General features: G+C 40.7%; 1 protein-coding gene across 4 annotated transcripts in view; it reads left to right on the forward strand.

The window, feature by feature from the left end:
* The window catches only part of ccser1 (coiled-coil serine-rich protein 1), a 184,946-nt gene that overhangs the window by 31,679 nt on the left and 140,072 nt on the right, over positions 1–13,195 (forward strand). For all 4 annotated transcript variants that reach the window (XM_050050500.1, XM_050050501.1, XM_050050504.1 and 1 more), the window contains exon 6: positions 3,498–3,603. In XM_050050500.1, the coding sequence (XP_049906457.1) occupies positions 3,498–3,603 (106 nt within the window). The remainder of the gene's footprint in view (positions 1–3,497; positions 3,604–13,195) is intronic.

Raw genomic sequence — 13,195 nt, forward strand, 5'->3', positions numbered from 1 at the left:
TTTGACATCCTGGATATATCCTTCAAACACAGACTGTAGACCCCTCTGTCTGCTTCTGTCTGGAATCACTGTTTCATTTTTCCAAAAATATGATAATATTTCTTCAGGGAATGCAGTTAGTTACAGTGTGGGCTCCATGCTTACTGCAACAGCTTGTCGGACCTTCACAAAGGGGCGGGGCTTAGCGAAAGGTCAATTACTACATTATTGCAGGTAAACACAGAATTCGACACTACACAGCTGGGTCATACACAGTGTCTGTTGCTTTTTTATTTTTAGGTCAATTTTCTCCAGAATCATTGTGTGGCTTTTCCTCTGGACGGAAGGGTAATAAGGGTTTTTGGAACGAGATCATTCAGATCAAGAGAGAAAATCTGTCACGTGCAAACCCTTCCCTTTTATCTGTCACTCCTTCCATTCAAGTGGACATCTGCCACATATTTCCTAATTGTCACTGATTCTTTTTCCTTCTCTCTTCCTACTTTTCCTCTCTTCAGCCCCTCTCCATTTCCCTTCCCTCTCTTTTTCCTCATTAAAGCCACCTCTACTCCATCACCCTAAAAACATGAAACCAGCACTCTCCCTGGTTCTTTTAACATGTGCCACGACTTTGATGTAGCTGCCTCATTTACAGCGATTTATCTCCTCTGTTGTTTTGGCATTTCAGTCACACTCCTCCTGACATGCCTCATGGTTGAAGAGTGACTGTCAGAGGAGAATTATTGCTTGTGCTGTGGCACAGAGCAGACTGGAGTGCCAAACACAGTAACCCCAACCTCCTTTCATATAACACACCAGGGAAACTATTATATTTAACGAGTGTGTTGGGCGGCTGTAACCGCAACACAAGTCAATATGTTAAGGGACTTAATAAAATCTTGCTTAACACATTCGTGTGTAAATTCCTTACATATGAGGGAATTTGATATTTTACTGTTGTGAGTAGATGTAGTGAAGGGAGCATGGCTCTGATTGACTGTTCTTATTTAATCATTCCTCGCAGGAGCATTGTGGTAATTGGGCAAAATTGCAAATACTGTCAGCATTGATTATGTTTCAGATTGCAAATATTTGCTTCATATTACAAGCAAACATCAAACTGCAAAGACACAAATGCACACTCTGATTTGGACAGATGGTGTATGATACATGAGTATAATGATCATAATCAACTGAAACCAAACATGAGCTTGAAATGTGATCCCCTTCCTCTACATGTTTGCCTGTGAATATAGAGACCGGGTACGCTGGCTCTAAGCTTTGCTCTCATAATGTGTGTGAACACTTTTTGCTTTGGCTGTTATCTAACAGATCTCTGAGTCAAACTATATATAAATGCGAGGTTAAATTCATCTATCTCTAACTCCCAGATGGACTCGGAGAATATTACAGTTGCAGTCAAATAAAGTAAAATGCTCGGCAGCACTGTGGGGTAAAGATTACAACAGGAGCTTCAGCCCTAATAAACTGAATTTCCTGTGCTTATGGGGGTTGGAGAGTTTCGGGAGGGAGGGTGGGCTTGAACTAAGCACTCACACACCCACACACACAGATTTAAAACACCTCTGAAGGCACTGGCTGGTGCAGAGCAAAAGGAGGCACCGGCAATAATACACACACTAACACACAAGCATGCATGCTTAGTCATTAGACCTAATGGTTTGCAGGCTGTAGCATGAAATTAAAGGTTTGATGAATTGTTCTCATAAAGTCAAGGGACTAAGACTTTGTGCTGGCGATGGGAGGGTAAGGCTCTTCCACACACTCAAATTAAAGGGACTAATTTAAATACTCACACACACCTCCACACACTTATTCAGGCAGAACACACAAAGCATACAGATTAGACACATGTACACGTTCATACAAGGGTATATACAGACGGACGCACACGACTGGACACACACCCACCCTGCACACCCGCACAACTCTCATCGGCGCTCCTTATTTTTACCTCTCTCAGGTGGCTTGTTGAAGCCTTTATTAAAAAGCAAGCAGTTTCACAGCAATTTATGGCCAACAGTGTTCAGCTGCAGGGCTCTGTGTTCCTAATCCAACTGTGACTCGTGCCCTGTGGAATCAGACGGGGACAGAAAGAGAGAGACAGCGGGACCTTTACAAAGACATGAAGAAATGCCAAACCTTGGCTTCGCCGCAAGTTTTTGCTCCAGACTCTTCCACACGGCTGTGTCAAATGTGCCATTAAAGGCAGACTTATCTTTTTTTTTAACAACTGATTGTATTCATTACTCAAACCCATCACTACTGAGTTTTAATAAGCTGCTTAGTGACGTGAGCACTGTTTTAATAGCTCCAATTTAATTAGGGAGGAGATGTAAGTAGAGAGTTGTTATCTCTGATTTGTGATATAAGTTGTGGTCAAGCTAGGTACATCGGCATATTTTAATAGTGCTTGACCCGAATATTTAACTATTAGGATATTTGTTCGTTGGGCAGGAATTTGGTTTTCAATTTGGGGATTTTGATATTTCTTCTTTTTTTTTTTTCTTTTTTTTTTAGAATAGTTTTGCTTGCATTCATTTGTTTGTGACGGCCACATATTGTTTTTCCTTTTTTTATATATTTAAAATGGGTAAAAAATGTCTCTCTCTTTTGGTCTGTCTGTGGCCGTTGGTGAGAGTCCACCCGCGCACACACACAGTGATAGGGCTAACTGTTAGCATCTAAAAGCTAATGTTACCTAACGGTTACTAACAGTCGAACCATTTCAGTGTCTGTGTGACTTTGTTGGGTGTTAGATGTTGGCAGCTGCTGCTGTTAGCTTGTGCTACCTGACAGACATTGAATTGATTGTTTGCCAGGAGAACGGTGGCTCCACACACACTCCTTCAGCTCTGCATCTGACGTGTGTTAACAGGACTCATTCATTTTCTGTAACCACGCATCCTGTTAGGGGTCGCAGGGGGCTGGAGCCTATCCCAGCTGACATTGAGTGAGAGGCAGAGTACTTCCTGGACAGGTCGCCAGACTATCACAGGGCTGACACATAGAGACAGACAACCATTCACACTCACATTCACACCTACGGCCAATTTAGAGTCACCAATTAACCTGCATGTCTTTGGACTGTGGGAGGAAGCTGGAGCACCTGGACAAAACCCATGCTGACACAGGGAGAACATGCAGACTCCTCAGAGAAGGGCTCCCTCACCCTGGGTTCGAACCACGAAACCTCTTGCTGTGAGGCGACAATGCTAACCACTGCACGGTGGTTATCACATTTTAAACATAATTCTCAAATCTTAAATTTGTTGGAGCCACTATGCTGTTTCTTCTGCTTCTGTCTCGCAGTGCTCTGTCAGGAACCTGTTATCATGCGCATTTATAAAGGTTAAGCTTTGAATATTCATTGGTGATCAATACTGAGGTTCCAGAGCCCAAAAATGGTTTTCGGGATTAGGACACAATTTTAAGTGTCTGAAAATTGAGACTCAATGTGATATAATAACTGTATGTGTGTTTTGGTGTGTGCACAGTGTCCAGAGAAGACTCCAGCCAGTCCCTGGCCTCCTGTCTCAACCTGCTCCACTCCCCCATGGACCCATCAGGAGATCGCATCCCAGGGAGAGAAAACAATCAAAGGTAAGCATGTGTATTTGTATTAATTTACTGTGTTATGTTCGATGAAATGCGAAAGTGCTGTCAGTGTAATTATGTGTACGTTTTGAGCAGAGATATGTTGAGCTCTAACAAAGCAAATGAAGACAAATTGTAAAAAAAAAAAAATGGACACGCGTCTCTGTGTGGTGTTTGTGTGAATATGGGCTAGACATAATAGAACCACAACCATGAGCACAGAAGACAGGATAAAAATGGTCTGTTATTAGCCAGCCTGAAACAGGATTTAATCACATACTACTGGAACATATGGGTGCCTCAAGGACCTGTTTCGATGCCCACTTGTCCACAGGGGCATTTATCCTCTGTATAGTATATCTTCATTACACTATAGCCACAATGTGGCTTTTTTTTCCCCCACACACTCCACTGCCACTTAAGAGACAAAGAGAAGGAGAGATGGTTATTGTCTATTCTAGGAATTGCTGATCTTGAATGTTCCATGTAAATGCGTCACATGTTTTATGTCTTTACCCCCCTTGGAGATGAGACGGGTACTCTAGCACAGAAAGACGGAGGGTAAATAAATAAATAAATTCTCTTCGAATGAATATGCAAGCTGTCTTTCTGTTCTCCTCTTTCTCCCAGTCGCCGACGGCTGAAAGAGAACACTTAGAGTTTCTGTTTGTATGTATGAGTACCACCGCCAAGGACGGTTCCATCTCTGATTTGACTTAGTCACTTGTTTCCTCTCTACTCTCTGGAATCGGGATAGGTCTTGCTGAGCACACACTGAAATGCATGCACACCCACGTATGTGCAAAAAGATGTATATATACATCCACACCACATATGGAGCAGCTCTTTGGATAGGGCTTATTTGGTTTTATAGTGCCAGTGTGTAATAAAAGGATTGTATCACCAGTGGTATCGTCTGGTGATGCGTCTGACAAGCCAGTAGATGATTATACTTTCAGTGCTCCTCTCTATACTCCCTGGTAAGATTTATTTCATTTCTGCTCACACCCATGGAGTAAATGTATCTGTCTATCCATGTTTCCCCTAAATAAATTGGCTATGAGATTCTTTGTTTGCAGAGACAGTGCAGGGCAACTTGTGTGAGTGGTTTTGAAGTAGAGGTTGAAGGATTTATACTACACCATTGAGACATTGGACTTAGCCTTGGCTTCTTTTTTTCTGAGGAGGTTTTTTTTTTTTTATCACGCTTTTAACACTCTTTGAATGTTGCACTGAATAGAGAGACATTCTCGCTGTCTAGACAGTGTCAGTGAATCATGCAAGTTGGGAGTCAACCTTTTCAACCCATCCAAGGTTTTTGTCAGACAGTTCATTGGTTATTTCATTTCTACTGAAGTCCCACTTGTCTTTGAAAGTACTAGAGGAGCATTCATGTCCGGACACACATGCACGCACAAATATTTGCATTGTTCCTCTCTGTATACAAGGTCATGTCTAAAATGTCATTTATCTGAAGTTTTTTTTTCTGTTTTATTGAGTTTTCCTTGACTGCAACATTGTGGTTTAGGCTACAAATGCCGTAATATGAGGAGATGGGGCCGTCCCTTTCTATCCAGTCAGAGACAGTGTATCAAAATAGTATCAGCTGTGCAGGAGGATGAATGAATGAATAAATGGATGAGGGAACCAAGTCTTTGCTGTGTAGCTTCAGATGCCTTAACCTTATTTTGTAGTGCTGCTCTGAGATGACCATTCAGTACAAACCTGATGCTTAGGATTGTCCAACAGCCTAACGCATGCTAACATGCTGATTTGTATCAAGTGATAAGTTTATGGTATGATATTTACTAAGGGCTGCCCACTGAAAGCAGAAGATGTTGTTCTTTGTCAGTGAGTGTGCAGTGTACCTCTGGGGACGTTTCGGCCTCCAGAATAAGCATCAGCGTAAACACTCCTCGATTTCACTCTGCTCTCTGGTACAGGTAGCTGCAGATCCATACTCATGGTTAGTAAGAGTAAGAGAGGCAGCTGCCTTGAGGAAGAAAGGCCTGATCAGGCATCAACATAACATTATCTTCTGTGGAGTATTTAAAGCTCACAGCAACTTAATTGGATGTAGTCTGGCTTTTGTTTGATATCTGATGTTGCAAAATGTTGCACACTGTTGGTGTAGTTAGCATGCATTAGCTCGGAGGGCTAACTTGGGTTGTTTACTGTATGACGTGGACGTTGCTTTCACCCTAAATGTCCTGTCGAAACCTGATTTTACATTATTGACCGATGGAAGTATAGATACTGTACGCTTTAAATGGAATAAATATAATTATATGGAATGAAATAAACAAACTTGTCTTTGAAAGTACTGGAGGAGCATTCATTCAACAAACAGTCGAATATTCATATTGAGTAGCCAAATTCTGAGTCGAGTACAGTCCTAATATTTACCATATTCTGATCTTGGTTTAGTATATTAGAATGCTAGCATTTGATAATTAGTGCTAAACGCAAAATGCAGATGAGTCTGTTGGAATTGTCATTAGTTTTGGAGATATTTAGCCATAAACCAAAGTGTTGGGCAAATTAAAATGTTGTCAGTGCATCATCTAAGTTACTGTGCATCCTGAAGGGGACATGAATGTGTCTACCAAATTTCATGGCAATCCATCCAACAGTTGTTGAGTATTTTAGTCTGGAACAGAGTGCTGAACAAACTGACCAATAGACTGACATAACCATCTCCAGAGCTAAGCTGCTAGCGTGGCTAAAATTGTATGCAGTAAATACATATTTAAATCATGGTGTGCCTGAGTGATGAGCTAATTAGTTCCTCTTTTATATGCCACCCTTATAACAACCTAACAGTCTGCACTCTTGAACCTGTTCCTCCAGAATGACTCAACTCCAAAGCTTTAATCGTATCCCACAATTTGACAGCGTGCGCAACTGACAGTGAGACAGTGATATGGTATGGTGGGCTTAGAGTGAAGTGTGTGTATGCAGTTAACTCTTCTCCACAGCAAGGGAGCAGTTTTTGTAGCTAAGGTGCAAAGCATCAAATAACCTCTGAAAAACAACTTTTAAAAAAATGACTGGATTGAAAGAGTGGCTACACTTGGATAACAAATCACACCTTAAGGCTCAGACAGACTTCCAGGCTCTTTTGTCTTTTAAATCAAAGTGAATTTAACATTATTTCTTTTATTTAAATAACCATGTAACTGGGAATCCATGTTAGTAAAACATGTCTTGATGTGTTATGACTCCGGAAACACTGGGGCAGGTTACGTAAAGGAGCCAGCTCTTAGTTTCTTACCCTGATCGACACAAGGCTGCTGGCACGTGTTAATTTCCCACCAGTTCAGCATCTGCACTGATTTAGTGGAAAATGTGTAAAGTCTCTGTGAGTGAAGATGCTGAGATTGGAGAGGAGAAAGAGAGCAAAATGTGTTTGCCCAGGGCTTGCTCTTTCTCTCAGTCTCTCTCGCTCTTTGTCTCAGGTTCCACATTCCCTCAAGGGGACATTGATTTGCTGGAGGCAAAGCAAGCTCCCATCTTCACACACTAGAAAACACAAACACACACAGGCACACACAGTCTCTCTCTCTCACACACACACACACACACGCACACCTGTCAGTCAGTCAGCTTGTCCAGAGAGAGTATCAGCTGCAGGATACTGCTGGCTGTCTTACAGGCTGCACAGAACATCTGCTGTACACACACACACACACACACACACACACAGAGTCGTCCTCTTTGATATATGACAGTTGGATGATTTTGATGGCAGGCATTTAATTCTCTGTGTTTATTACTTTGTAAACATTAATACCTCAATAACAGAGCTATAGCAGTAAACGACATGTGCTAAATATTAGTTTCTTTTCTTTGTGGGTGCATAGAGGAGGTGTGGAGAGGGGTAAAGATGGAAAAAGAGAGTGTCCCCCATCACCTCTTACATGCTGCACAGTAGCTGGTGAACAGGGATCAGTCAACAGACACACACCATACAATAGATTTTAATTGTAGTGGCAGCTGTGGATCAGGAAGTAGAGCAGTTCGTCCACTAATCGGAAGATCCTTGGTTTGATTCCTAGCTCCTCCAGTCTGTCGAAGTATCCATGGGCTGTGCCATCAGTGTGTGAGTGCGTGTGAATATTTAACCGAGTAGCAGGTGGCACCTTGTGTGGCCATCAGTGAGGAGGCAGACTTAGAGACACAAAGTTCTCATAACAACAAAGTTTCTGGCAGAAATGTTTTTCAAAGTGGCAGCAGCAGAAGTCGTAGTTGCACTGATGGTTGTCGCTACCAAAAGACTAACCCATCTGTGTGTGTGAATTGGTGAATGTGACATGTAGTGTAAAAGCATTTTGAGTGGTTGGAAGACTAGAAAGGTGCTACACAAGTGCAAGTCCATTTACCATCCATTTTACCATTCATTGACATCTTGGGCTAAAACAAAAAGGGGGAGAATAAAGGGAGAGTAGACTTTGAAGTTTAGTGACGCCACTTTAGATGTCTCAAGGGCTGCAACTAGCAATTAGTCATCATTGATTTATCTGTGGATTATTCCTTAGATTAATAAATTAACTGTTTTGTCAATAAAAAGTGTGGAAATAGCGAGAAATGCCTGTTTCAATTCCCTCAAGTCCAAGGTGATGTCCTCAAATAAACATACATTACATTTGTTTATTACATTAATATAAAGTAATGAAATAGACAGCTTCCCTATTTACCATAGACTGTATAAAATTGTGAACATAGCCATCGTGACATGATGTTCGACCGCTTGGTTTTTTGGACCTGGTCTTACACATAGTTGAATGAAATGTCCCTAACGCTAGCTACTAGCCTAGTTAGCATGTCACATTTACAGCTATGGGTAACTGTAATAATTCTAATGCTAGGTCTTTTGGTACAACCAAATGCTGACCAAGACTTTTGTAGTCAACCAAAATGTTACTTCATTAACTTTTATGAACTCAAAACACACTGAAATACACACATAGCAACAGCTACAGCTATGGGTATACTTTGTGATTCAGGCATTATGGCATGGTTATGCTACCTAATAAACATTGTCACTGTCAATAGATGGCATCCGCCTGCCACTCACAGCAGTCACCCCCTAATTATACATAACTGTTACCCTTAATTACATTTAAATGGGTGAGTTATATGAAACTTCACTGCCCATACAGCTGTCAGGAAAGGGGAAATTATCTCGAGAGACTGAAACTGTTTTTTGTACCAGACTGTAAATGTGTTTATTTCTGCTGTAAAGTCAGGTATTTTAACACAGGGGTCTATGAGGATTAACTCTTTCTTGAAGCCAGCCTCAAGTAGCCATCTGAGGAACTGCAGTTTTTGACTCCAAGTTTTACATTTTTGCTTTAAAAAAATACTTAACTATGATTATATGTATATGAAAATAGATGCAGTTACATTTTCTGTCCGTCAACTAATTGATTAATTGACTAATTGTTGCAGCTCTAGATGTTTCCATGAGGAGATTTGCAGTAGCTTTATAGTAAGAGGTGGTTATAAGAAGTTTTGCAATAAATTAGATGTTCTTGTTGGGTTTTTTGTAACAGAGAGTGTTGCTTTTTGATGAACTTTTAACACGGCAGCTTCATTAGCTGTTCCCTCATGCTTGCATGTCATATTAAAATGCTCAAAACACTAAATTTATGCAGTCATACAGGGCTTCACATTGACAGAATATAGAGGGGCCAAAAATACTTTTTTGGCATCAGTTCATGTGCTTTGTTACATAAAGCCCTCCTCAGTGCACTTTTGCCAGTTGCAGCACTTACTCTAGAGAATATTGCCCATCTTGACTGCATGACAATAATGAGCGTGCCTCAGCGCCTTTTGGTCGGTGGAGGCGCGGTGCCGAGGGCATATTAGAGGATGAATACTGAATATTTGTTCGTGTGATATATCTCAATGTCTTGTGTTAAGACGTCGACTCCTCCCTCATCTCTCCTGTAGAAAAACACACAGAGGAAATTAAATTTTGACAGTTGCAGTATAGCTTGCTTGTTGCTATGGTAACGGCAGTCTGCCTGTTGAGTGTTCCCCTTCCCTTCTTCTTTTCTTTCCCCTTTTCTCTTCTCATTGCTGTTGATTACTATGCAGAAGACAGGTAATCTGAGGAGAGGACATGCAAACACTCAGAGGTGTCCTTGTCTGTCAGCATGCAGCGGACACTCATGAAAGTCTTAATTCCCATGCCTTTTATGATTTGCGTATTAATCTGCAGCTAAAACATCTATTTGCACAATAACACTTTTCAGAAAAACATTTGTGGACAGATCCCAATTCTACCCAATGACAACTTGATTAAAGAGGATTTCAGAATTAATAGTTTGTTTCTCCTGTTTGTATTTCCATATTCCATTAATCTGCCATGCTATTGAGACTCTCATTAAACAGATTGTACTGAGTATAACACCCAGGCCACACTGCCTGCATGAGCAGCGCGTGTGCATCACGAAACCTCTTGGATTTTTTTGGCGCCAATGCGCCGACAGGTCCAGATTAGTTCAAGGTCCACACAGTTTAATACATTCGGAGTCATACTTGTGTTTGACATGTCGTCAAGGAGCTGTCTGTTAGTCACTCACTTTACAGCAGGATATTGCACTTAATAAAAAAAGTAAAATAAAAGCTCTGTGCCGGAAATTCAGTGTACTTAGAAAAAATTAAGTATGATTTTTACAAACATGGCACATATTCAGGTCACTGATTGTCCATTCAGAATAGACCCGCAACCCACTTTTGGACCATGATCCACCAGTTAGTAACCTCTGATTTAGAGAATAGAAGTCTCATCTATTTTTTTCTGTTTGATGCACACTTTTTTCTGCAAAAATAGACAGTGAAAATGGTCTTTTGATCATATTGAAATCACACCTCCTTTTACAACAGATTCAATGATTTTATCTGTCACAGACATAAAAAAGTATATATATATAAGTATATTTATTTTTAACTCCGCACTGCCTGTTTCTGTTTCAAAATTAAAGCCATCTGACAACGGTTCTGGGGACAGAATCCCTTCATTTGTTAACACAAGGCTTTTTATTTTGAAATATTTGCAGGAATGTGTTATTGACAATGCAGTGGCTTGCACAGCTTCATTAATTAGTGGAGTACCTGCTTTTAACTGTGGAAATACAGTTCTCATAGCAGTAGGCAGCTCTGCAGCAGTGCAGCAGCAGCAGCAACCCTGTCTGTGTGAACAAAGACACTGCACATGTGTGAACTGCAGCAGTTTCAGTGAGGTATGTAGGCCTGTGCTGTATCAACTTCTCCATACCTTCATGTCCTCTTGACATGCCACTGGGGTATATGGTATATGATATAGAAAACTAAAAGTAAAAGCAAAGGGGATGTTAATAGAAGTAATTGTAGCATACATGACATTATATAGGATGTAGATTGGATGATATGTTAAAATTGATTTCCATACCCTGCTATATCTTGATATTGCCCAAGCATACTGAGTATACCACCAAAAAATAAAACCTATCTCATGCCTCAAGCTATGCAGGGTCACTTCCACTTTCACTTTGTAGTTGTGGGGTTTCAGTGTATTTTTCCTGTGTTTGCTTGCTTTGTGTGTGTTAGAATCTAGAATAAGAGGAGCAAGCGAAACAGATTCAGCTGGGTCTTGTAAATTAAACGCATCATAGAATAGGCAAGAGAGGGGGAGAGTGTAAGACAGATAGTATACTCACACTTGTCATACTTGAGTCAGTTGGGTAGTTAGACAGCGCTGAGCAGCAAAGAGAGGAGTAGAGAGGGTGTCTTGCGATTTGAAAAGATACCCTCCTCCCGCATTCAGATAGATACGGTGCACAGTGATATACTCTTGGTCGTCTCCCACAGAGACATGTAATCCGTGATTATATAGAAATTGCTCACGTACATAAACAGAGGGAACAAATTTGTTTAATGTTAATGTGATTCATGAAGTATATCAGCCAAGTTACTGTCTAATCCCACCTGACTTAATATAGTCAGCAAAAATAACACGCACGTCTCCTCCTACAGCAAGTCATACAGACATTCACTCACATGCACACATGCACATTTATAAAAATAGACAAGCATAAAGAATCCAGCTGAGCCTTGGAGTGGAGCTGGGGACAGATAAAATGCACTGCAGCATGATTTTCAGACACATAGACACACACAGCATACAGAGTACGAAGGAACACAGAGTAGATTTTCCTTCCTCTCTGTTCAGTCTGCAGGAATATAATAATGCAGGATTTATTAATCCAACAAGTGGTGACAAAACTCAGTCTTTTATCTTGTATTAATCTGTGTGTTTTGGAATGTTTTACAATATAATGTGTTAGTTGTATTTGCATCGCTCTCTTCACGAGCCTCGGAGGAAAAGTTATGGCTATTATGTTCTGACATTTTTGATTTTCAGACCGGCCTAATAGGCCAACATGTTCAAAATCCTGTTCTCTCCTTTGCATCTCTCCTTTGCTGTTGTTTAGCCTATAATTTTCGTCACTCAATTGGGTTTATTAAATGTTCAACACAAATAGACTAATTAGTGTTGGCTTCTGTTTTTTTTTCCCCCTCTCGCTTTTGTGTGGGAACTTGTTCTGATTTGTATCGCAGAGAAAAACATCGGATTGGCCATGAATAAGTCATTCTTTTGCTTTCCATTACCTACTGGTCGGTTCCAGAAATGAAAGGCATCACTGAAATGGAATTCACTGTTACTCTTTTGTCACCAGTTTGTTAGAGTTGACATCGGTGTTTGTTTTCCTGAACTTTAATGTCATTTTGCAGCATATGGAGGAGCTTTAAATAACAAAGACTCTTTTGTTTTTGGCTCGTCAGGCATTGTGTGCCTCTCGTCTCTTGATCTTGTCTCTTTTTTTGTGGACTAGAACATAAAGTGTGTTGATCTTGAACATATTGTTGATGCAACACGCTGAGATTAGAGCATGGTTCTAATAAAATGCACAGCAAAATGCTAATGTTTGTATTCTGCAGTGATACATAGGGATGTTTGTTGCCCCCTCAAACACATTCCTTCTACTATTCACAACAAAAAGCACTCTTAGAGACTACTGAATGTTTCCCATGAGAATTTGTTGCTGGTATAACTGCCCATATTAATGTTTGGGCGTAGGTTATGGAAGAAAAAGCCTCTGTAGAGTAGTCATCAAGAAACTTTGGCTTTTTGAGTCAGAGCAAAGCCTTCCAATGAAATTAGTTTGTGGTGAGTTTAAAGGAATAGTTCAGCTTTTGAGGATGTACACTTAGATGATAAGATCCGTATCTGTGCTCTAAGTGGAGAAATGTTTATCCTAGCGGAGGATAAAGACTGGAAGCAGGGGGAGACAGCAAGCGAGGCTCACAAGTTATGTTGAAGTTATGGGTTGTAACTGTTTCAAGGCAAACAACAGTTGGATGCAGTTAGTGTGCACAGCATCCTGAAGTTTTGTCGTCACAGTGATGTGGCAAAGTTCAGTGCTATGCTCAGAGACCAAAACGAAAAAATTGTGCTCATTGACCAATCTCACAAACCTATGCTATAGGTTGAGATGACACAGAGCAGGGTTTGGTCATGGAAAACCTGGAAAAGTCATACAATTTCACA

This window comes from Epinephelus moara, chromosome 8 (genome assembly GCF_006386435.1).
Source record: "Epinephelus moara isolate mb chromosome 8, YSFRI_EMoa_1.0, whole genome shotgun sequence".
In the NCBI taxonomy this organism is placed as follows: Eukaryota; Metazoa; Chordata; class Actinopteri; order Perciformes; family Serranidae; genus Epinephelus; species Epinephelus moara.